Source organism: Ranitomeya variabilis, chromosome 6 (genome assembly GCF_051348905.1).
Source record: "Ranitomeya variabilis isolate aRanVar5 chromosome 6, aRanVar5.hap1, whole genome shotgun sequence".
Classification (NCBI taxonomy): Eukaryota; Metazoa; Chordata; class Amphibia; order Anura; family Dendrobatidae; genus Ranitomeya; species Ranitomeya variabilis.
Window position 1 is genome coordinate 267,347,025 of NC_135237.1, and position 26,784 is coordinate 267,373,808.

The 26,784-nt window shown below is 44.5% G+C and overlaps 1 protein-coding gene across 1 annotated transcript in view; it reads left to right on the forward strand.

Annotated features, from left to right (window-relative positions):
- Positions 1-26,784, forward strand: part of ADAMTS16 (ADAM metallopeptidase with thrombospondin type 1 motif 16) — a 370,445-nt gene that overhangs the window by 163,626 nt on the left and 180,035 nt on the right. The window contains exon 10 of the mRNA XM_077269610.1: positions 21,739-21,892. Within this exon, the coding sequence (XP_077125725.1) occupies positions 21,739-21,892 (154 nt within the window). The remainder of the gene's footprint in view (positions 1-21,738; positions 21,893-26,784) is intronic.

The window sequence follows — 26,784 nt, forward strand, 5'->3', positions numbered from 1 at the left end:
GATCCTAAGCAAGCAGGGAGGCCCCCTCGTTGGCATCGGCACTGGCACAGGGCCCCTCAAAGTACAGTGGTGTTTTTGCACGGCGGGGGCGCCTCCCACCAGCAGCAACACTTTTGCGTACTCTGAGGGGCCCTGTGCCAGTGACATCGCCAACAAGTATGCCCCCCCCCACCTGATGAAGGAACCTGCACTTTCATCTGCACCTTCCTCTTTGTTCCTGTGTAAGGTGGTATAACATGCGGGAAGGGGAACCTTACTTTCAGCAGGGTCAGATTCTGGCTGTGTAGAGTGCAAGGGGAATGTAGTGGTCTAGGTCAATGTACCAGCAGACTCATCTAGCAGTGGCTGGGGAATGGGCAGGATGAGGAGGAAACAGATATAGGGCCAAAGAATAAAGTAGGCTAAATGCAGTTCAAAATTGGTAACAGGACTAAACAGGCGGCATTGCTTTGTTGAGTGGAGTAGCAAACCCAGGAGCAGCAGACACTGTTTTAAGGGCCCAAACACACTAATAGGCCAAATGCAGTTTAATATTTGCTACTGTAGGCCAAAAGCCAGAAGGGAGAAGCTCAGCTTTATTCAGTTGAGGACAACACCAGGGAGGGGCAGACACCGTTAGTAGGCCGGAACCACCAATTTTTAAAAAACAGCACTTAATGAGAGCCAGAAGGTAGAAGCTCAGCTTTATTCAGTTGAGGACAACACCAGGCAGGGGCAGACACCGTTAGTAGGCCGGAACCACCAATTTTTAAAAAACAGCACTTAATGAGAGCCAGAAGGTAGAAGCTCAGCTTTATTCAGTTGAGGACAACACCAGGCAGGGGCAGACACCGTTAGTAGGCCGGAACCACCAATCTTTTAAAAAACAGCACTTAATCAGAGCCAGAAGGTAGAAGCTCAGCTTTATTCAGTTGAGGACAACACCAGGCAGGGGCAGACACCGTTAGTAGGCCGGAACCACCAATTTTTAAAAAACAGCACTTAATGAGAGCCAGAAGGTAGAAGCTCAGCTTTATTCAGTTGAGGACAACACCAGGCAGGGGCAGACACCGTTAGTAGGCCGGAACCACCAATCTTTTAAAAAACAGCACTTAATCAGAGCCAGAAGGTAGAAGCTCAGCTTTATTCTGTTGAGGACAACACCAGGCAGGGGCAGACACCGTTAGTAGGCCCATAACCACCTATTTTTAAAAACACAGCACTTAAAGAGAGACAGAAGGTGGAAGCTCAGCTTTGTTCAGTTGAGGACAACACCAGGGAGGGGCAGACACCGTTAGTAGGCCGGAACCACCAATCTTTTAAAAAACAGCACTTAATGAGAGCCAGAAGGTAGAAGCTCAGCTTTATTCAGTTGAGGACAACACCAGGCAGGGGCAGACACCGTTAGTAGGCTGGAACCAACAATCTTTTAAAAAACAGCACTTAATGAGAGCCAGAAGGTGGAAGCTCAGATTTATTCATTTGAGGACAACTTGAATTAGGGACTGCAGACAGACTTACCAGGCTGTCCCCTGTGTGGACCATGCATCCAATACATTAAACCATTGCACCACAAAGGACACGTAACCTTCCGTGGCCATGCCTACCGCTCCATGTGTCTGTTGTCAGGTGTACCTTTGGACTCACAGATTGACAGAACGAAAGGACAATGTGGTCTTTAACATGCTGGTGGAGGGGTGGGATGGCTTTTCTCGCAAAAGAATTGTCAACTGGGTATCTCATAGCGTGGTACAGCGTAGTCCATCATGGCTTTATTAATATTAAATAAAATAAAAAAATAGGCTCTATGCACTGTAAAATAGGTTCCAGGGGTACACGGGCAGCAGTGGTCAGGTCAGTGGAGGCCTAGTGGAAGGAGGGACCGCAGACAGGCTTCCAAGGCCTAACATAATAAAATGGGCTGGCTGTAGGCACTTTATAATTGGTTCCAGGGGTACACGGGCAGCAGTGGTCTGGTCATTGGAGGCCTAGTGGAAGGAGGGACCGCAGACAGGCTTCGAAGGCCTAACATAATAAAATGGGCTGGCTGTAGGCACTTTATAATTGGTTCCAGGGGTACACGGGCAGCAGTGATCAGGTCAGTGGAGGCCTAGTGGAAGGAGGGACCGCAGACAGGCTTCCAAGGCCTAACATAATAAAATGGGCTGGCTGTAGGCACTTTATAATTGGTTCCAGGGGGACACGGGCAGCAGTGGTCAGGTCATTGGAGGCCTAGTGGAAGGAGGGACCGCAGACAGGCTTTGAAGGCCTAACATAATAAAATGGGCTGGCTGTAGGCACTTTATAATTGGTTCCAGGGGTACACGGGCAGCAGTGGTCAGGTCAGTGGAGGCCTAGTGGAAGGAGGGACCGCAGACAGGCTTCCAAGGCCTAACATAATAAAATGGGCTGGCTGTAGGCACTTTATAATTGGTTCCAGGGGGACACGGGCAGCAGTGGTCTGGTCATTGGAGGCCTAGTGGAAGGAGGGACCGCAGACAGGCTTCCAAGGCCTAACATAATAAAATGGGCTGGCTGTAGGCACTTTATAATTGGTTCCAGGGGTACACGGGCAGCAGTGGTCTGGTCATTGGAGGCCTAGTGGAAGGAGGGACCGCAGACAGGCTTCCAAGGCCTAACATAATAAAATGGGCTGGCTGTAGGCACTTTATAATTGGTTCCAGGGGTACACGGGCAGCAGTGGTCTGGTCATTGGAGGCCTAGTGGAAGGAGGGACCGCAGACAGGCTTCGAAGGCCTAACATAATAAAATGGGCTGGCTGTAGGCACTTTATAATTGGTTCCAGGGGTACACGGGCAGCAGTGGTCAGGTCAGTGGAGGCATAGTGGAAGGAGGGACCGCAGACAGGCTTCCAAGGCCTAACATAATAAAATGGGCTGGCTGTAGGCACTTTATAATTGGTTCCAGGGGGACACGGGCAGCAGTGGTCTGGTCAACGGAGGCCGATTGTAATGAGTGTCTGCCAGTTAGTAGTCCAAAACAACAAATAAATGTGAATGTCTTGCATTAAAACAAAACAAAAACACTAAAGGGTGCAATCATTAGGTTCAGGGGTGGGATCCTCTGCGTTGTTTCAGACCTACTAATTTAGCGCAAAGTATTTACTGTGGTAAATAGAGGACACTGCCCCTGACTATGTTAAGTACCATCATACATGTCAACACAATGGTATTGTCAGTGGCAGGTATGGAAGGATGTCAGCGCATAGACTAAACATTGGTGGAAGTGTGAGAGATAACTGTGGAAGTGGTAGAGCAATGTTTGATCTGGGGGTGAGTGAACTCTCTTGTGGCCGGCGGTACAGGCCCAGGGCCCCTCATGTTATAACAGTGTGTCTGACGTTGGGTGCGCACCACCACCGCCAGATACACTTTATTGTACTATGAGGGACCCAGTAGCAAAGCCGTCGACCAAAAGCGAGCACACCTACCTCTTCAGACAAACAGCAGTCTCACGGGTGCTTGCGCCAAGTCGCGATACCACGGCCCCGTGTGGGGAGTTTGGCCATTTAGGGAGGTGTAGACATGTCGTATGCTGGACAATCAGCTGCAGCAAATTAGACATTAGAAAAGTAATTCACAGTAGTCCACAGGCAAGAGTTTTTCATAGGAAAGCTAGGTGTCGGCCGGGCAAGGTGGGGCAAAAGATTTCGAAATCCAGTTGTGGTTCATTTTAATGAATGTTAGATCATCAACATTTTGGGTAGCCACACGAGTCCTTTTTTCGGTTAATATTGAACCTGCAGCACTGACTACTCTTTCTGATAGGACACTAGCTGCCGGGCAAGCAAGCTCCTGCAATGCATATTCTGCCAATTCTGGCCAGGTGTCTAATTTTGATGCCCAGTAATCAAATGGGAATGACGGTTGAGGGAGAACATCGATAAGGGATGAAAAATAGTTAGTAACCATACTGGACAAATGTTGTCTCCTGTCACTTTCAATTGATGCAGCAGTACCTGTCCTGTCTGCGGTCATAGCAAAATCAGTCCACAACCTGGTCAGAAAACCCCTCTGTCCAACGCCACTTCTGATGTGTGCACCCCTAACACTCCTAGTCTGCTGGCCCCTGGAGCTCGTGTGAGAACGATCACGTGCGCTGTGTGCTGGGAATGCCTGAAGCAAACGGTCAACAAGAGTTGATTGTTTGGCTGCTAATATTAGTTCCAAGTTCTCATGTGGCATAATATTTTGCAGTTTGCCTTTATAGCGTGGATCAAGGAGGCAGGCCAACCAGTAATCGTCATCGTTCATCATTTTCGTAATGCGTGTGTCCCTTTTTAGGATACGTAAGGCATAATCCGCCATGTGGGCCAAAGTTCCAGTTGACAAATCTCCGGTTGTGATTGGTTGAGGGGCAGTTTCAGGCAAATCTACGTCCCTTGTGTCCCTCAAAAAACCAGAACCCGGCCTTGCCACGCAACCAATTTCCAGTGCCCCCGGGAAAGCTTCCTCATTAAAAATAAGCTCATCCCCATCATCCTCCTCATCCTCCACCTCCTCTTCGCCCGCTACCTCGTCCTGTACACTGCCCTGACCAGACAATGGCTGACTGTCATCAAGGCTTCCCTCTTCCTCTGGTGCAGAAGCCTGATCCTTTATGTGCGTCAAACTTTGCATCAGCAGACACATTAGGGGGATGCTCGTGCTTATTATGGTGTTGTCTGCACTAACCAGCCGTGTGCATTCCTCAAAACGCTGAAGGACTTGACACATGTCTTGTATCTTCGACCACTGCACACCAGACAACTCCATGTCTGCCATCCTACTGCCTGCCCGTGTATGTGTATCCTCCCACAAAAACATAACAGCCCGCCTCTGTTGGCACAGTCTCTGAAGCATGTGCAGTGTTGAGTTCCACCTTGTTGCAACGTCTATGATTAGGCGATGCTGGGGAAGGTTCAAAGACCGCTGATAGGTCTGCATACGGCTGGAGTGTACAGGCGAACGTCGGATATGTGAACAAAGTACACGCACTTTGAGGAGCAGGTCGGAGAACCCAGGATAAGTTTTCAATAAGCACTGCACCACCAGGTTTAAGGTGTGAGCCAGGCAAGGAATGTGTTTCAGTTGGGAAAGGGAGATGGCAGCCATGAAATTCCTTCCGTTATCACTCACTACCTTGCCTGCCTCAAGATCTACTGTGCCCAGCCACGACTGCATTTCTTGTTGCAAGAACTCGGACAGAATTTCCGCGGTGTGTCTGTTGTTGCCCAAACACTTCATAGCCAATACAGCCTGCTGACGCTTGCCAGTAGCTGGCCCATAATGGGACAACTGGTGTGCAACAGTGTCATCTGCCGATGGAGTGGTTGGCTGACTGCGGTCTGTGGAAGAGCTGTCGCTTCTGCAGGAGGACGAGGAGGAGGAGGAGGGGGTGCGAACGCCTACAGCCAACTGTTTCCTAGACCGTGGGCTAGGCACAACTGTCCCGAAATTGATGTCCCCTGTGGACCCTGCATCCACCACATTCACCCAGTGTCCCGTGATGGACACATAACGTCCCTGGCCATGCCTACTGGTCCATGCATCTGTAGTCAGGTGCACCTATGTACTCACAGATTGCCTCAGTGCATGGACGATGCGCTGTTTAACATGCTGGTGCAGGGCTGGGATGGCTTTTCTGGAAAAAAAGTGTCGACTGGGTAGCTCGTATCGTGGTTCAGCGTACTCCATCAGGGCTTTGAAAGCTTCGCTTTCAACTAAACGGTAGGGCATCATCTCTAACGAGATTAGTCTAGCTATGTGGGCGTTAAAACCCTGTGTACGCGGATGCGAGGATAAGTACTTCCTTTTTCTAACCAGAGTCTCATGTAGGGTGAGCTGGACTGGAAAGCTGGAGATCGTGGAACTTTCGGGTGTGCCGGTGGACATGGCAGACTGAGAGACGGTTGGAGACGGTATTGTTACCGCCGGTGCCCTAGATGCAATATTTCCTCCTACAAAACTGGTGATTCCCTGACCCTGACTGCTTTTGGCTGGCAAAGAAACCTGCACAGATACTGCCGGTGGTGCGGAAAATGGTGGCCTTACAGTGATGGAAGGGATGTTGCGTTGCTGACTAGCTTCATTGGCCGAGGGTGCTACAACCTTAAGGGACGTTTGGTAGTTAGTCCAGGCTTGAAAATGCATGGTGGTTAAGTGTCTATACATGCAACTAGTATTGAGACTTTTCAGATTCTGACCTCTGCTTAAGCTAGTTGAACATTTTTGACAGATGACTTTGCGCTGATCAATTGGATGTTGTTTAAAAAAATGCCAGACTGCACTCTTCCTAGCATCGGATCCCTTTTCAGGGATTGCAGACTGAGCTTTAACCGGATGGCCACGCTGTCCTCCAACAGGTTTTGGCTTTGACACGCGTTTTGGCCCAGATACGGGACCGGCAGATGGAACCTGTTGCGATGTTGATGCCTGCTGCGGCCCCTCCTCCACCTCCGCTTCTGAACTACTGCCACCTGCACCCTGTTCCCCCAATGGCTGCCAATCGGGGTCAACAACTGGGTCATCTATTACCTCCTCTTCGAGCTCGTGTGCAACTTCGTCTGTGTCACCGTGTCGGTCGGTGGTATAGCGTTCGTGGCGGGGCAACATAGTCTCATCAGGGTCTGATTGTGGATCAGTACCCTGAGAGGGCAATGTTGTGGTCTGAGTCAAAGGAGCAGCATAGTACTCTGGCTGTGGCTGTGCATCAGTGCACTCCATGTCAGAATCTACTTGTAATGGGCATGGCCTGTTAAGTGTTTCACTTTCTAAGCCAGGGACGGTATGTGTAAAGAGCTCCATGGAGTAACCCGTTGTGTCGCCTGCTGCATCCTTCTCTCTTGTTGTTGTTTTTGCTGAAGAGGACAAGGAAGCGACTTGTCCCTGACCATGAACATCCACAAGCGACGCGCTGTTTTTACATTTACCAGTTTCAGAAGAGGAGGCAAAAGAGCTAGAGGCTGAGTCTGCAAGGTAAGCCAAAACTTGCTGTTGCTGCTCCGGCTTTAAAAGCGGTTTTCCTACTCCCAGAAAAGAGAGCGTTCGAGGCCTTGTGTAGCCAGACAACGAACCTGGCTCCACAGCTCCAGACTTAGGTGGAATATTTTTATCCCCACGACCACCTGATGCTCCACTACCATCATTACCAGCTGACAATGAACGCCCACGGCCACGACCTCTTGCACAAGACTTCCTCATTGTTTTAAAAACTTAACCAAAGTAACTTTATTTGTTGCTGTCAAACAACTTACACGGTGAGCTATAACTTCAGTATGATTTCAATATCCCTTTACAGGTTGGTGAGACCACAAGGAAAATCAGGCCCAATGTTACACACTCTGTTTTCTGTGGCACCAAATCACAGAGATGCCACACACGCAGGACTGTCACTCAAGCACAAATGTCAATATTAATCTCCCACCTATTTTATTTTATTTTTTTTTTCAGGGAGACTTTAGAAACCAAATAAGATAAAATGATTTTTTCAGGGACAATTTAGAAACCAAATAATAAAAAAAAAGGCTTTCTATGGCCCACTGAGTGAGAGATGGCACACACAGGAGTCAGGAGTGGCACACAAGCCCTGAGGCCAATATTTTTCTCCCACTGATTGATGTAGTGATTTTTTTTCAGGTAGATTTTAGAACCCAAATCAAGCAAAAAAATTAATAGGCTTTCTATGGCCCACTGAGTGAGAGATGGCACACACAGGAGTCAGGAGTGGCACACAAGCCCTGAGGCCAATATTTTTCTCCCACTGATTGATGTAGTGATTTTTTTTCAGGTAGATTTTAGAACCCAAATCAAGCAAAAAAATTAATAGGCTTTCTATGGCCCACTGAGTGAGAGATGGCACACACAGGAGTCAGGAGTGGCACACAAGCCCTGAGGCCAATATTTTTCTCCCACTGATTGATGTAGTGATTTTTTTTCAGGTAGATTTTAGAACCCGAATCAAGCAAAAAAATTAATAGGCTTTCTATGGCCCACAATTTGAGAGAGAGAGATGGCACACCCAGGAGTCAAGACTGGCACACAAGCAGAAAGGGCAATATTAATCTCCCACTGTTTTAATTTTTTTTTTTTTTCAGGGAGACTTTAGAAACCAAATAAGATAAAATGATTTTTTCAGGGACGATTTATAGACCAAATAATAAAAAAAAAAGGCTTTCTATGGCCCACTGAGTGAGAGATGGCACACACAGGAGTCAGGAGTGGCACACAAGCCCTGAGGCCAATATTTTTCTCCCACTGATTGATGTAGTGATTTTTTTTCAGGTAGATTTTAGAACCCAAATCAAGCAAAAAAATTAATAGGCTTTCTATGGCCCACTGAGTGAGAGATGGCACACACAGGAGTCAGGAGTGGCACACAAGCCCTGAGGCCAATATTTTTCTCCCACTGATTGATGTAGTGATTTTTTTTCAGGTAGATTTTAGAACCCAAATCAAGCAAAAAAATTAATAGGCTTTCTATGGCCCACAATTTGAGAGAGAAAGATGGCACACCCAGGAGTCAAGACTGGCACACAAGCAGAAAGGGCAATATTAATCTCCCACTGTTTTAATTATTTTTTTTTTTTCAGGGAGACTTTAGAAACCAAATAAGATAAAATTATTTTTTCAGGGACAATTTAGAAACCAAATAATAATAAAAAAAAAAGGCTTTCTATGGCCCACTGAGTGAGAGATGGCACACACAGGAGTCAGGAGTGGCACACAAGCCCTGAGGCCAATATTTTTCTCCCACTGATTGATGTAGTGATTTTTTTTCAGGTAGATTTTAGAACCCAAATCAAGCAAAAAAATTAATAGGCTTTCTATGGCCCACTGAGTGAGAGATGGCACACACAGGGATGGCACACACAGGGATGGCACTCTAGCAGAAATGCCAATCTTAATCTCCCACAAAAAAAAAAAAAAAAACAGGGACTGTCCTACAATTATTATCTCCCTGCAGTAATCTCAGCCAGGTATGGCAGGCAGCAATAAGGAGTGGACTGATGCACAAATTAAATAAAAAGTGTGGACAAACAAAAAAGATAGCTGTGCAGAAAGGAAGGAACAAGAGGATTTGTGCTTTGAAAAAAGCAGTTGGTTTGCACAGTGGCGTACACACAGCAATGCAGCTATCAGGGAGCCTTCTAGGGCAGCCCAATGAGCTACAGCGCTGAGGAAAAAAAAAAAAAGTAGCTTCCACTGTCCCTGCACACCGAAGGTGGTGTTGGACAGTGGAAATCGCTACAGCACAAGCGGTTTGGTGGTTAATGGACCCTGCCTAACGCTATCCCTGCTTCTGACGAAGCGGCAGCAACCTCTCCCTAAGCTCAGATCAGCAGCAGTGAGATGGCGGTCGGCGGGAACGCCCCTTTATAGCCCCTGTGACGCCGCAGACAGCAAGCCAATCACTGCAATGCCCTTCTCTAAGATGGTGGGGACCAGGACCTATGTCATCACGCTGCCCACACTCTGCGTTCACCTTCATTGGCTGAGAAATGGCGCTTTTTGCGTAATTGAAACGCGACTTTGGCGTGAAAGTCGCGTACCGCATGGCCGACCCCGCACAGGGGTCGGATCGGGTTTCATGAAACCCGACTTTGCCAAAAGTCGGCGACTTTTGAAAATGAACGACCCGTTTTGCTCAACCCTAATTGTGACTGATGAAGGTCCGGCTATAGGACCGAAACGTTTCTTCTGTTACTAAACGTGGACACCATTAAATCACTTATCTGATTAAGTTACGTCTGAGTGACGAGTTTTTTGCTACAACTTATGGTATTGGAACCTACCATGGCACCTCTTTAACGGCTGTGCGCACGTTTATTCTTATCCACCATGATGACGACTCCCCATCTCTTCCTCTCTCTCTCTTCATACCCATTCCCATCCTCAACCCATCCATGTAGAAGAGACGGGACAAAGGTTGTGTGGCTACTAGCCTCTGTTTCGCTATCCACCAGCTCCTGCTCATCCTCTTCCTCCTCAGCATCCACCTCTTCATTGATACTCAATCCGTACTGAGCAGATGAGATGAGGCTGGGTGCTGGCTACAATCTCTGTGTCATGTTTTCCTCCATCCCCAGCTGCTCCATGTTTAATTGTGAGCAGCGACTGTTTAATGAGGCACAGATGCTGGATAGTTGCGCTGACTATGACTTCATCACTGCTCACCATCTTTGTTGAGTCGTCCGAGTCTTGGAGATCAGCATAAATGTCAGACATCCATGCCCACTCTTCAGTTTTTTAATATGTTGAGGCTGACCAGAATGCCAACTGGCATGTTGGAGCTGGCACTCAACCACTGGCCTCTTCTGCTCACAAAGCCTTGCTAGCATGTGCAGTGTGTAGTTCCAGCATGTGGTGACATCATACACTAGTTGGTGAGCTGGCACTTGCATGCACTGCTGCAGCACTGGCTGAGCAGCGGCAGCTGTATCCGACTTGTGGAAATGGGTACTTACGTGGCATACCTTTACCAGAAGCTCTGACAAATCTGTGTATGTTTTCAGAAATCACTCAACTACCAACTTGAGCACATGTTTCAAGCATGGTACATGTGGAAGGTTGCCAAGCTTCCCAGCTGCCACCAGGCTACGCCCATTATCACACAAGACCATGACTGGTTAATGGTTCAGCGGCAAAAACCACAGATCTGTCTGGTCTGTTATTCATTTAAGTAACGCTGCTGCGGTGTGCGGTTCGTCTTCAAAACAAATTAGCTTCAGTAGAGCTTGTTGCCACTTTGCTGAGGCAATGCAAAGCTGCAGAGCTAACAGCTTCTGGATGATGTGGGTGACATGCTCTGAAATAGCACATCAGAGATGGAAAATTAGGGAAAGTAGGAGGTGGAGAAAACCCTGATAGGAGTGGTGCCAGCATTCCTCTGCATCGAGTCGCATGCGCCGTGCAAGAGTGTGACTCAGCCCCAGCCTCCATAATGTTCACCCAGTGTGCCATCAGGGAAATGTAGCATCCCTGTCCATAAGCACTTGTCCACATGTCGGTTATTAAGTGGTCAACTCCAGTAAGTGAATTGGTAAGGGCACAGGTGATGTTCCTGGACATGTGCTGGTGCAAGACGGGAATGCCACGCTGGGAGAAAAAGCAGCTGGGGACTGAGTTCTGAGGGACGGCTGCTGCCATGAATTGCCTGAAATTCTCCATGTCGACTAGCCTAAATGGCAACATTTCCATGGCAAGCAACCTAAAAATGTGCCCATTTAGCATTTGGGCCTGTAAATGAGTGGCTAGACACCTTCATTTTTGTTCCAAGGCCTGGGATAGTGACAGCTCTACGCTGTGCTTGGACAAGAATTTGGAAGTGCCTGATGATGGTAAGTCAGAATGTGTAAGGATAGCTGCGACAGTGTTTTATGATGCAATACACTTTTTGGACAGGGTATTGCTGATCCCCGACATCATGTTCTTGTGGCCGTGGCTGCTCTATTTTTTGTGAATTACTAAGCTATATGTCTTCTGTTCCTCTTGTAGTATGCAGGTTGAGATGCCACAATCAATAAATGATGTTATAAAGAGCTCCTCGGAGTGTCCTAGTGTGGGGTCACTAGTCTCCTGGGACTAAACATAGTGGGAGGAAGGAGGATCAGGGTGAGGATTAAATGATCGAGACTTTAGGCTGGGGAGACTGGACTGTGGAAGACTGTGGTGCTGCCAAGCCTGCTGGAAGCATTATCTGCTATCCAACTGACCACCTGTTCACACTGCTCTGGCTTTAGAAGCGGTGTACTGTGCCTCCCTGCAAGGTGAGACAGGAACCTATGTGTCGTGGATTAGTGTGTTTCTTGTGCTCCAGAAACAGGTGTAATCTACCCTGCCCCACGTCCTCACCATCTACGTACACCATCCTCAGCACTTCCACTTCCCCGTCCCTTAACGTACATCTTACTCATTTTGTAATTGCTAAGTCTCTTGAAACAAAGTTTACTTTAATAAAAAAAAGAAAAAAAATTGGTCACCTGCAACAATCAAAGCATTTTTTGGGAGTTTACGCCACCGTAATGTAATTCAGAACACAAGTGTGTGGATGACATTCAAATTCAATCCCAAAAAATGTTTCAATGCTTTTTTTCAGTTTTAAAGATCGCAGAAATGTTCACATACCATGTGACACCCTATGGCTGAGAAATGGAAGCCTACATAATTTTTAAAAGCTTTTTCTCAGTTTTTGAGATCACCGCTATGTAGTCCACACTGCGGAATAGTGTATGGCTGAGAACTGTAGACCAGGAAAATGTTTCAATGATTTTTGGGTGTGTTATGTAACACAAAAGAGGACCTCATAGTATGGAATACGTGATGGATCAAAGCATATTACATGCTGCAGCTACATATTTGCTAACAGACTGCACAGGCCTAATCCCTGTCTACAGACTGGATTCTGTCACTACCCCTGCTACTGTAACTCTTCTCCCTCTCTAAGCTAAATGCAGATTGTATGTGATCCAATCAGCAAATCAAACTATCAGCCTTTAGGGTACCGTCTCACAGTGGCACTTTGGTCGCTACGACGGCACGATCCGTGATGTTCCAGCGATATACATACGATCTCACTGTGTCTGACATGCTACTGCGATCAGGGACCCCGCTGAGAATCGTACGTCGTAGCAGATCGTTTGAAACTTTATTTCGTCGCTGGATCACCCGCTGTCATCGCTGGATCGGTGTGTGTGACACCGATCCAGCGATGTGTTCGCTTGTAACCAGGGTAAATATCGGGTTACTAAGTGCAGGGCCGCCCTTAGTAACCCGATGTTTACCCTGGTTACCATTGTAAATGTAAAAAAACAAAAACACTACATACTCACATTCCGGTGACTGTCACGTCCCTCGCCGTCAGCTTCCCGCACTGACTGTGAGCGCCGGCCGTAAAGTAAAAGCAGAGCACAGCGATGACGTCACCGCTGTGCTCTGCTTTACGGCCGGCACTGACACAGTCACTGCGGGAAGCTGACGGCGAGGGACGTGACAGTCACCGGAATGTGAGTATGTAGTGTTTTTGTTTTTTTACATTTACAATGATAACCAGGGTAAACATCGGGTTACTAAGGGCGGCCCTGCGCTTAGTAACCCGATGTTTACCCTGGTTACCCGGGGACTTCGGCATAGTTGGTCGCTGGAGAGCTGTCTGTGTGACAGCTCTCCAGCGACCACACAATGACTTACCAACGATCACGGCCAGGTCGTATCGCTGGTCGTGATCATTGGTAAATCGTTTAGTGTAACAGTACCCTTAGAAGGTCTGTTAGTATGATTGCTCAGCTTCAGCACCAGTATCAACACTACAGGCCTATGATTCACTATACTATGCATACAGGCCTAGACAAACACTCTCCCCCTCCAATAGGAAGTGTCGCAGAGTTGTAAATAGAAATAGCATCAGTGTGTACTTGATGTCAGACGCTAGCCAATCACAGTAATGCTATAACCAAGATGGCTACGGCATCACAGTGACTCGCAGACAATCTTTGCACGCTTATTGGCTGCGTAACACGCGCCAAAGATGCGGGGATTTGAGATTTACACAGAGCACTGCCTGTTGCTAGCCGAGTAATGCGCACATTCAAGCACCGTGATACCCAAGTGATAAGAATATGACCGAGCACGTTCACTCATCCCTACTGTTTACTGTTCATTTGTTTATTCCATTACCTAAAAATTGTTGTAGAGTTAGCAGTGGTCAGAATGTCGAGCCTTGTGTAAACCCATCCACTCCACTGATTAGCAGCTTTCTGTGAACATTATATATTGACAGAAAGCTGCTAATCAGTGCTGGAGGTGTGGTTAGACTGGTAGGCACTGGGCGGCTATCTTGTAGTGATAATCACCTGCTCATAAAACACTGTATTAAAAGAGCAAAATAGAGCCTTGTAAGTGACGCATTGCTAAGTCTCTGCCCCTACATCATGGTGCTCTCAGATTATATAGCAAAATCCTGCAAACATTTTCTCTTTAACTTCAACATGTGTGGCACTGGTACAGAGAGGAGAATCCACTTAACATTTCTCCAGGACTCAATGATTGATGACCTATAAATCATTGTGCCCTACACATGGCACACCTATCATTTAGAATAAAACTGCTCCAACAGCAGTTGGAACCAATGTATGGTTGTAACCCAACAGAATGTATGTTGCATAGAGACCATAGTATTGCAACATTTTCCTCATTGAAGTGAATGTAGTACACTATAATGTAGTATAATGCAGTACTTGACGGTGTCCACTAAGCAGTGCATGGGGCAGTTGTGTTCTGCTGTATATTGTTTAGTTCTGTCTGCTGCCAGAGCAGTTTTCAGCAGATTATTTGGGTATCGGAACCCCGTTCTTATTTTGAGAGAGGACTTCAATTGTAAAATCTGAATATCCCATTAAACTGTTTATGGGACAATCTTGGAACTATGATTAGGGCACTAAGTTGGAATATTTGCAATTTTCACTCTGCAACATCCACTGCATTCACTAAATTCTGGAATCCTGGAGTGTAATTTGCAAAATGTGGTCACTTATTGTTAATTTCTGAGGTTTTGTCATCATTGAGGCTCTGCAAATAAAGTCCACAAACTACTCCAGTAAACTCTCCACCCCAAAAGCCCATTGGCAGTCTTCTGAGCCTTTCCAAGCAGTAGTGTATGCTTGGTAGAAATAGGTAATCCCCGCATGTGTTGCGGCTGTCGACCAGCCGCGAGGCACGCAAGTGCGTAGACTCAAGCATATTATTTGAGTGTACTCTTGACACTTGCTTAGCACACGAACATGCTCGGATAGCACCCTAAGCAAGTAAATTCGTTCATCACTAATCCCTAGATGAATTCCTTTTTTCTTTTCAGGCACCTCGGGGGCTCTGCATGTGGCCCCAGCAAGCTATTCTATTCATATTTCCATTCAAAAATTCAAACAGTAACTTTTAACCCCTTTCTGACCTCGGATGGGATAGTACGTCCGAGGTCAGAAGCCCCGCTTTGATGCAGGCTCAGGCGGTGAGCCCGCATCAAAGCCAGGACATGTCAGCTGTTTTGAACAGCTGACATGTGCCTGTAATAGGCGCGGGCAGAATCGCGATCTGCCCGCGCCTATTAACTAGTTAAATGCCGCTGTCAAAAGCAGACAGCAGCATTTAACTACCGCTTCCGGCTGGGCGGCCGGAAATGATCGCATCGCCGACCCCGTCACATGATCAGAGGTCGGCGATGCTTCAGAATAGTAACCATAGAGGTCCTTGAGACCTCTATGGTTACTGATCCCCGGCAGCTGTGAGCGCCACCCTGTGGTCGGCGCTCACAGCACACCTGCAATTCTGCTACATAGCAGCGAACATCAGATCGCTGCTATGTAGCAGAGCCAATTGAGTGGTGCCTGCTTCTAGCCTCCTATGGAGGCTATTGAAGCATGGCAAAAGTAAAAAAAAAAAAAGTAAAAAAATGTGAAAAAAATAAAAAATGTATAAAAGTTTAAATCACCCCCCTTTCGCCCCAATCAAAATAAATCAATAAAAAAACCTCAAACCTACACATATTTGGTATCGCCGCGTTCAAAATTCAAAACGCCTGAATTACGTTTTTTTAGTCGCTGTGACATTGCATTAAAATGCAATAACGGGCGATCAAAAGAACGTATCTGCACCGAAATGGTATCATTAAAAACGCCAGCTAGGCACGCAAAAAATAAGCCCTCAACCGACCTCAGATCATGAAAAATAGAGACGCTACGAGTATCGGAAAATGGCAATGGAATTTTTTTCCCGTTTTCCAGTACATGACATGGTAAAACCAATGATGTCGTTCAAAAGTACAACTCGTCCCGCAAAAAATAAGCCCTCACATGGCCAAATTGAAGGAAAAATAAAAAAGTTATGGCTCTGGAAGGAGGGGAGCGAAAAACGAACATGGAAAAACGGAAAATCCCAAGGTCATGAAGGGGTTAACCACATATAGGGTATTACTGCATTCAATGGAAATTGCTTTTCAAAAAATTGAGTATATTTTCTCCTGTTTACAGTGTTTTTAAAATATGGGTCCAAAATGGTCAATACACACGTAGATGAATCAGGGGTGTAGTTTTAAAAATTAGGTCAAATGCTCTAGAAAAGTCCCAATGCGCACGTTCCCTCCTCTGCCATGTTCTCAAACAATGGATTCCAACAAATCTCTATATGTTGGAATCTACTGTTTGAGAACGTGACACAAGAGGGAAGATGCGTTTTGTGTCTTTTGGAGAGGCCATCACCACGTTAAGTAGAGATTGTGTAACAAATTGTGAAAATACAGTTTGTGAAAATTAAAACTTTGAAGCTAAGTCAACAGTTTAGTTGAGAAAATGTCATTTTCATTTTTTTATTCCACTTGGTACTAATTCCTATGAAGCACTTGAATGGCTAAAAAACGTTCTTAAATGCAGTTTCAAATATTTTGAGTGCAGTCTTAAAAATAGTATCACTGTTTGGTTTATTCTCCTATACAGTAGATGCCCCTCAAAGTTACTTTAAAAGCAAATAAGTCTAAGAACTTCATATTAAACTTTTTAATCCTTCTAAAATCCTAAAAAAATAAATAAAAGGATGTTTGAAAAATGATGCCTTTGTAAAATATCTGCTTGGGAATTGTTATTTATTACCTATTTTGTGTGATGCAGTTCTCTGTTACAAGGTCATAAAAATTAAACGTTTGAAAATTGCACATTGCAAAATGTATAACTTCCGATATTTTATTAATAAACACAAAGCTTATCATACTAAATTTACTATCATAATGAAAATCTGTTACTTGGATAATGAAAGAATCATTCCAGTTATCACGTAGAGTGGCATTTCAGATTTTAAAAAAATGGGGCTCTGTGAAAACTGACTTCAGTGGCAAGTGTTTAAATTCCAGTAGCGTAGCAGTATTATCCAGTGAAGGGATGTACAAGAGATCAGACGCGCTAAAATACATGTAAACAACAACCCAAGGGGTGATCTATGGGCACTGAACATAACATAAAAAATGCATCGTGTACAGGTGCTGTAACAGGTATAGGTAGCTGCATTTCAGATTAAATTAAATGTTTGCCTTTTAGTATATTTACTCTTTTTTTAAGATTTTTTAGGTACAAAAATATCTGACTTTTACTTTGAGTCTCTAAAACCACGTGTTCGTTTTATTTCTCTACCGCAATGCATCTATCCTTGTGGTTTCTTACTGTTTCAATCCTGAACTTCCTACCTCCTCTTATGCTGTACCTCTAGCCTGGATTTCCCAAGGGGCAGTCCTGTACCTGTACCATCGTTCACATCATCCCATCTTAAGTGTCCACCCTCTTCATCTACAAAGCACCACCCTGAAACTACTATACAGTCTGAAGAAGGATAAATAGCTGCACACAGTTTCTCTTTAGAATAGTAATGAATAATATAGGATATTTATTTACTACTAGATGGTAGCCTGATTCTAACGCATCGGGTATTCTAGAATATGTATGTAGTTTATTTATGAAGATTTTAGAATAATACATTGAATACACAGGACACAGGATTCGGCCGGCCGTTACCAATTAGCGAAGCGTGGTTCAAATCCCGCGCCAATTTGCAGCCGGACTGCGCGTGTCACTGATTGTTCGCGGATTGGTCACATAGTATATAGTATAGTATATAAATGTAAACATGCAGTAAAGGTGTAATGCAGGTGTCTGGATGCAAGGCACAAAGCACACAAGATGGGAAGAGTCAGGGATCTATATAGTTCTATTTAAATACAGCAGTAACTTTACAGTGATTTAAAGTAACTCTAAACAATTGCTGTTACTAACTATGCAAGTCAACATTAAAAGAAATAATAGCTTTGGAATATCAAAGAAAATCTTTCAATATATAATGTTAATGTTCTTTTTCACAAAGGTGGTGTACCCAGTCGTGGGAGTCACCACATAAATTCTCTCTCTCTGCAGCTCTAGCCCCAGCGGGGGTCGCTAGGCTGCACGGCTCTATTTGACGTTGTTTATTGTGCCTCCCAAGCACCAATTGGCCCCCTCCCAACCTACTCCCAGCGACCCAGATACCGTAGGTTATAACTAGAAGTGATGGCCCTGTTCACTCATGTTGTTCCTCCGCAACTGCAGGCATGTCTCTCCTGTCACAGTCTCGTCATGGATCTTCTTGACTTGACCATCGGTGGAAGTCTCTTAGACTCAGGGCAAAGTGGTCTAGACCTTGGCTCTTGATAGGAGACGTCGGGTCTTGGAGGCTTGACCAGAGCAGGGCGCAGAACCTAATTCTGGCCAACATAGGTGGAACTCGAAGTTCTCTTGAGGGGAATCTGGACTTTGCCAGGCAGTTACCAGCATCTTGATGGCATAGACTTCCCACATGCTGAGGCCTGTCATGCTGGTCTCAGCGGCGTTTCTTGAGCATGTCTGCTCCACTCTCCTGGCACCAAATTTGCCTACGGTTTGGCATGCCGGGCTCTTACATCAAGGAAGTCCTACCTGTGGGTCACCTTATCAGGTCCAGCACAGTAAGTCACCCCCCCTGAAAATATTTCACCACAATTTTGTTTAGTTTTTTTCACCTGGCCAGCAGATGGCGATCTCTACTCATTAATGCCATATCATGCAAGGGCTCTTGAGGGGTATAACTGCTTCTTATTACAAAGTAATACAATATTGTGGTGTCCATACATTACAAGCAAGTCTGCAGTGATCATCTCTGCATATCATATTCTTACTGTTGTGTTTCTATCTATCTTGGTATGTGAAAGCATGGTTGGAGGAATGTCTATATAGCCTTTTTTTGTAAAAAGATGCCCAGGTTAAACATGCCATTTTAGTGATTTGCACTAATCATTTTAACAAATGCATGTGAAAGGGGAGTAGATAAAGTGCAACTAGTATGTCTACTTGTAAAAAAAAAATTTGTAATTGCCTAACTTTGGCAACTGCTGTTACTTTCAACTTACTAATATATAACAATTTTTTAGTGGAAATCCTCTTTAATGACATTTTACTCACATTTGCATGCAATGGCCCACATTTTATTAGTAGCAGAAATCCTTAAAATATTTCCTTGCTCATTGTCATTGTGACTTAGTCTGGTACCAGTGAAATATAAGGAGGTGAGAGAACTGGAAATGGAAATGGTTACTTTATTCTAAGCAAACACAGAATGCTTTCCTGCACATTGTCGGCCAATAAAATGACTTCATACATCTGCTGGTAAAGGTCTGTCAAATACTGTATACTAATTTGTATAAGGAGAGCCATTACCTTGTTGAAATCTGCAGCTCTTGAGTACGTTTTTTTTGTAATCTGAGTTGACTTTTAAGTGAAATGCTTCAAGATCTGTTACTTGGATACTGTTTTTCCCACGTTTGTGCTTTTCCCCCATGGATGGCAGTTAGTCAATGTTCTACAATGCTTATAAGTTAATTCTATACTCATGCTGTATGTTATACTTAGACATAAAGGGAATCTATCACAAAATATGAAAAATAATGGAATTTGAATTTGTTTTGCTACTTTTGTGCTTCAGTTTTTTTTTAATTCTCACAAGTATGAAAAATGTATTTTATTTTTCACACTCTCTACTCTCGTGGGAGCAACTGCTCACCTTTGCCAACAAAAGCAGTAGTAATTCTATGTAGAATTACAACTACTGCAAAGATGAGCTACAACTGCACCCCACTAGGGTAGTTTTTTTTTCCCAACACCTCTTTTTGGGTGTTAGCAGAACATTACAGTAGAGCAGGTTTCCTCTAATTCTGTCAAGAGTCACCAACAGACCATGTTTTCAGTATTTCCTTAGTATTGCACAGGTTATAATTCCATCACCTGTACAGTACTAAGGACATTGTGAAAACATGATCTGCTGGTGGTTCTTGAGGACTGGAATTGGTGAGCCCAGCAGTGGAGCAACATTTTGTTGGTGTCTTCACTGTGATTCAAGTGTTGGATATTCCTTGTGGTGCTGCTTACAAACCGCAGCACCTTGAGCAGTGTTATGGGGCTTCAGTGGTGGGCACATTCAGCACTTTGACAGCCGGGAGCCGCGACTGCAACCATATCAAAGTTCACTGCCACGACCCCTGACGGTACATTCAGAGCATTGGATGTTGCTCACAGATAGTGTATGTAAGTGCCAGTAGAATTTGCACATTCAGAATTTTGAAAATTCAGCCAGGTGCCGCAGTAGTGAGCGTAGATGTTCTCCCTGCCATGACCTCTGGCGGTAGTAACAAAGCATTACTCTACCAATTGCACGTCCTGAGTGATGCTTGAATGGATCTCAAAGCATTGCACTGGTCTTCAGAAACATTGTGCTCACAGCCCACCCCAACTGTGCATGCCAAAGAGCGTGCACAGTGCACATCTTATATGGACACAGTATTGGAGATGGGATCAGAAACCAACCCTAATCTTCGATGCTCATTGTTAGCTATATTTACAGTCTGACACAGACAAGCAAATGACAGGAACAAACATTTTGTTCGTTATTAAAAAAATATTAAATCAACAAATTTTTAGTAATTACAAAAAAAATTGCAAGGCCATTTAAAAAGGTTGTCTCTGCAAAAAAACACTTGCCCGGATGTATGGAGCTTTAAAAAAACAAATAAACTAAGTGATACTCATCAACCAGCACTAACCTGGAACTAGCACAGGGTGTCAGTGCCCTGCGTTAACACAGGAAGAGGCGATATCACAGTTTCTCAAGGAGCAAGACCCCTGCAGTCTGTGATTAACTACAGTAGTCAAGTGACTTTTAGCAGTGCGTAATCAGAAAAACATCATGTGACTAAAAAGTATGAAAATGGTCCATTGCAGCGTAACACGAGCCATAGTAGCCTGTTACTAGAGGAATGATGACATTGCCTCTTCCTGAGTGAGTGCAGATCACAGAATGGTCTCTTTTGGATCCAGGTAAGTTCTGGTAGGTAAGCATGAACTGTTTATTTTTATTTTTATTTTTTTTACAAATCCAAGCCCCTGCAAAACCTTTCTTTTGCCCAGCCCCAGACAACCCCTTTTTGTTCATGGGTAAAAATAATAACATCTACTGTCTCTGTTCCCCTATGTGGCCTAGCATCAATAGGGTTCCGCTTCCAGTTAGAAGTGAAGTTCTTCTAGTAATCACAGTATCTGACAGAAGTAGATAATGGAAGGGGAAGTGTAGAATTGAATGCAAATTGCTGGGATATAAAAGAAAAGTAGGAAATAATACAGGGAGCACAGTGGGCATGTCCTGAAGTTATTTCTCAGTAGATCAACTTGGAATGTGACCTTTTCCTGGTTTTCCTATACACATTGTTATTGCTTGTTATTCTCTTTAAAAAGGTATTACTTTCAAGAAGAAAAATACAGAGAGTTATTTAATATTGATAGGTTATCAGGCGTTTAATTTAAAGTAGAATTTCATTTTTGGGTATCATTTGACATATTATTGATGATGTTTGGAGGAGTCTATGACCAATTTCAAAACCCGGTATCTGTAGGTATGGTAATAATGAACTCAAACCTACTTGGGGTGGATCATAGTTTTACCAATACATTAGTTATTCACAAAAGTCTGTCATCTGAATGGCACTTTATATAAGACATGTACGGTATATTAAATATCCATTAAAATCAGAAATATCTCGAAAGGTGTTGCACCCCAGCTCTAAAGGATTAGTCAGAGAATCTTTGTTTTGTTATGTACAGTAAGATATCGCAATGAATGTATTTTATCTGGAAAAATCAGTTTGCAATATAGACTGTCCTTTGTCTCGTAGTTCTTCACAAGCTGTATGCCTTGCTGATGATCCAAAGCCTGGGAAGGAATATAAATATCCTGAAAAACTTCCCGGGGAATTGTATGATGCCAACACACAGTGCAAGTGGCAGTTTGGAGAGAAAGCCAAGCTCTGTATGCTGGACTTTAAGAAGGTAAGGAAACTGTATGCATACATCCATACCTGAAAACTCAACAAAATTTTAGAGAGGTTTTCATATGTATTAGTCTACGGCTACCCAATAGCTAAAATCAAAGCAAATGGTCATGAATGTGGTTGCATTGAAATTCAGCAGACATGTTGGTTTGCGAGTGGAAGATGAAAGATGATGTCACGTAGCCTAAGTTGCAGTGTAGACTCAGATCTAATTTTCATTTTCAATAAATGTGCCAAAGTTTGATAAATTGGGGTACGTTTTGCAAAGTCTGTGCCAGTACAAACTTAGACAAAACAGATTTTAAACAATTTTTTAAAAAAGTTTTACACCACATCTTGATTGGCTTACAGTTTTCCATGTAACTCCCTTGTTGCAAAGTTACACTCCTTCTTTTAGGTAGCCATAAACAGTGCTTTAGTTTAATGTTCACCATCTCCAGTCCTCAAGGTCCAGCAACCTCTCATGTTTTCAGGATTTCCATAGTATTACACAGGTAATAATTCCATCTTTTGCATAGGTGATCATCTCATCATTTTCTTAGAAATCCGGAAAACATGATCTCTTGGTGAGCAATCAAAAAAGGAAACCACATTCAACTACCGTCTTCCTTTCATTAATAAACCATAAAATAAACTGGCATACTCCACACACATATTGGTGCTCTGTCATTTTACAGAAAGTCACTGAAAGTCCCATGTAGTAGGAGTGAAGGTGACTCACATCTCGGCCCGTCACGACATTCACCACCTCTTCGAATCCTCTTCTTTATTATTTCATAGCAAGCAATAAAAATCAGGTGGGGAGAGTACAAGGAAACAACAACTATCAAAACATAGCTGTCGCAAGAACCAGGGACCAGGAGCTCCTTCCCTGTCCCTAACACTGGGGGCACCCTAGCTCGCCCTGCTCTGCGGGATACTTCAGATGGCGAAGATGCCGGGGCATCCGCGCTTGCCTTATCTGCTAAGTTTGCCCTCTGTTTGTTCTCCCCCACCCAGGGATGAGGGGGCGCTACTGTACACCGTAGTGCACCAACCCAACAAACAAGGCAACACAGACAAGGGTTAATAGAACACTCCAAGCATATGAAACATTTACTCGCATGTAAGAGAGGAATGCAGCGGGGTGTGGAGATAGGGGAATAAACTAAAACATAGAAGGATAAGGAATTATCATGCATACAAACCAAACAACAGTCACTAGCGCCTTCAACTCTCCTCATATGTACTCCTCTCCCACCATTAGCCATGCAGCAAATGCTAGCTCTGACAAGGATTAGTCAGAGAAAAGAGGGAGACACAAAAGCGCAAATAGGGTCTTATCAAACGTTACACAAAGTTGCCCACCAAGAGAACTACTCACCTGGTGAGATTGAAGAAAGGACATACTGTATATTAATGGTGGCTGCTGCAGATCCACAGGTCAGTGCAGGACCTGATTGAAATACACACTTAGGTAGAAGAAAAAAGGATCATCCCCGCACTGCCGCAAGAAGAATTCCAAAAATTGTAGAGGTTTCAACGTGGTTTATTCTACGCGTTTCAGAGTTCAGGTGACCCCTTCATCAGGACATACCACAAATATTGTACCATATTTGGTACAATATTTGTGGTATGTCCTGATGAAGGGGTCACCTGAACCCTGAAACACGTAGAATAAACCACGTTGAAACCTCTACAATTTTTGGAATTCTTCTTGCGGCAGCGCGGGGATGATCCTTTTTTCTCCTACCTAAGTGTGTATGACAAGGATTAGTAACAGAGCTCATATTATAAAGGGAAAAGGAGTGGCTAACCGAGCACAGCTGTGAGCACAGGGATTTCCAACATGGCCGATTAACCCCTGTTCTGCCAGAAGAAATACACACTTAAAATGAAGTGCTTCTAATCAGCACCGGAGTAGGAGCAATCAGACGCTGCAGTCTTGTGGCTCCACACTGTTGTGATAACCCTGTGACAACAACAGGCATCAGCCATTTCGTGTATATTATCAGCCACTTAATCTCCTGAAATAGTCAAACAGAAGGAGATCATAGTAATATTTGAGCAGGATACTAACAAAACCTTGGTGTTATTTTATGTATATATCTGGATTCCTTCTGTGACTGCTAGGATCTGTTTTCTCATCAATCCCAGCAATTTAGCCCCTCATATGCCACTATCAATTGTCACAGCAGTACATGAGGAGTTTGACAGAGAGAAATTGCTCCCTCTGTCAGTAATCAGCATCCCAGCTTTATAATTGATGGATTGCTATGGCAACTGGAGGCCTGACAAAGCTCACTGTATCTGCAAGACACTACAACTGATCACAAATGCGATCATAGGATCACAAGTGCAAGTCCTCTTGAAGGACTAATAAATACTGTAGAAAACAATGTTTTTAAGTATTGTAAGGCTGCAGTAGCATCGTACACAGCGAAGAGGCAGTGGCCACAAAGTTCAAGTACAAAAGTCTCTTTAATGTGTTTCCTCACAGCATTAAAGTCCAATTCACACAAATGCATATAACTTCAGTGTATATTATCAGTGATCAGTTTACACCAGTTTACACCAGTTCATAGCAATACAAATCATATGGCTTTAGATTGCGGTCTCTAAACAGGCCACACTTCGCTTGTCCAGTTTCCCTGGGCGACCGCACACCATATTGCAGTCTCCATACACGCAGCCTCATATGTTGCAGACACTACTACCCTTCCTCTGACTAATTCTCGTGGGTGTCCTGCATCGCTGTATCACAGTCTCTTACAGTCTCTTAACTCACTCAGCCGTACACAGTCCAGGATATCCTCCAGATAGCAGACAGGTACCATATCCACCTGTTTGCAATCATTACACATGCTAGTCCTCCTTCGGGCACAGGACATCCACCTTCAGGCACAGGACTGTCCACATCTGACTCCTTCGGGCACAGGACATCCACCTCCAGTCACTGGACTGTCCACATCCGAGACCAGTACCATGGATGATAGTGTGAAGAGAAGAAAAAAAAAAAAAAGCAGAATGCACTCACCGATCTGCATGACCCGTTGAAGCGCAAGCACTGTGAGAAACGGCTGTCGTCTCCTCCTGCTCGCCTGAGCTCCACTCCTCTTTCCCCGGCCCTGAAGTTTTATTCATGAAGATTCAATAAAAGCTGTCTTTTGAGATCGGTGAGTGCATTCCGCTTTTTCTTTTTTTTTTTTTTTCTTCCCTTCACACTATGGAATAAATCTGATCTTCTATGGAGTTGCACCCAGGATCCTATAATGTGGCTGTTTTTTGGACAAAAATGACTTATAAACACCGGCTTTAATGTAATCAATAAGTTTTCGGGCAGTGCCTTTCACTTTTGTCTTTGTTTCTAGTACCATGGATGACTTGCATCACTGTATAGGCTGCAGGTGCCAGGTTATTCAGCTGCCCTGGGTGCTGGCTCCGCTGGCCTGTGCCTCCATGCACTTAGCCAGTGCTCTGCAGGCCTCTGCTCTGCACAGCAGCACATACCAGACTGACACTGACGTGAACCTCGCACACCTGACACACCCATACCTCTTACTGCAGGGCTTTTAACACATACAAACCTGTGGCCTTCAGCCACATGAAAAACCTGGATTGGAAATCCGTGACTCCCATGCACACCTATGGACTTCATTTGTCTGCATGCACATTCTGGGGAGTACAAACAGCGCCCCTAGCTGTAACAGAGGCCACAGCCTCACAGTATTTAAAAGGAAATTTAAAACACCTTCCATAATATGTAAGTTTCCCAGTAAAAAAATTTTAATCTGAAAAAAACCCACAAAAACATCACCTTTCCATCGTACGCATCTGCAATGATGCATACTTTAACACTATCATTGTTTATCCTGCAATGTGAAAAAAACATTCCAAAATTGCCATTTTGCTAATGCTGTGTATTTATAAAAAGATGTAAGATACTTGGTGAACATTTTTTGATCAACAAATTAGGACCATACAATTATGACAAGGTGTGCCTTCATTTTGGGTGGTCCCTATCTCTAATGACTCATTACCTCATTTGAACTGAATTATTCTGAGTATCACTGTATGTATGTTTGTATATTGGTCACAGTGTATTGTGCAACTATACATTAATTTAACCCCTTCACAACCTGTGACACAGCGTATGCGTCATGAAAGTCGGACGCATATGCTGTGTCACAGAATGATCGCTGTTGTGAATTCCGTCTGGGCTCCCTCTGGTGGCCTTTAGCGATACTGTGGGTCTTGAGCTGGGCTCAGCTGCCTCATTTCCTACTATGCTGGTTCCTATTTAACTCCACCTGGACCTTTACTTGTTGCCTGCTGTCGTTGTATTCAGTACTGGTTCTGACCTCTCCTGGATCTCCCTGGTGACCTGTCTCTTTCTGAGAAGCTAAGTCTTGCTAGTTCTTTTTGCTCATTGTTTCCTTGAATATGTTTCTCAGTATATGATGTGTTCAGTCCAGCTTGCGTATATGTGATTTTTCGCTTGCTGGTAGCTCTGGGGTGCAGAGTGCGCCCCTCACATCGTGAGTCGGTGTGGGGGTTCTTGTACTTTCTGCGTGGATAGTTTTTGTACCGACCGCACAGATCCCTTGCTTTCTTCTGTCTATTTAGTGTTAGCGGGCCTCATTTGCTTAAACCTGTTTTTCATTCCTACGTTTGTATTTTCCCCTTAACTCACCGTTATTATTTGTGGGGGGCTGTCTAAACTTTGGGGTTATTTCTCTGAGGCAAGTGAGGCTTTGCTTTCTCTCTAGGGGTAGTCAGTTTCTTAGGCTGTGAAGAGGCGTCTAGGTTTTTAGGTAACGCTCCACGGCTGCCTTTAGTGTGTGTGGATAGGTTCAGGATGGCAGTCGGTATAGTTCCCACATTCCCGGAGCTAGTCCTACAATTCAGGTT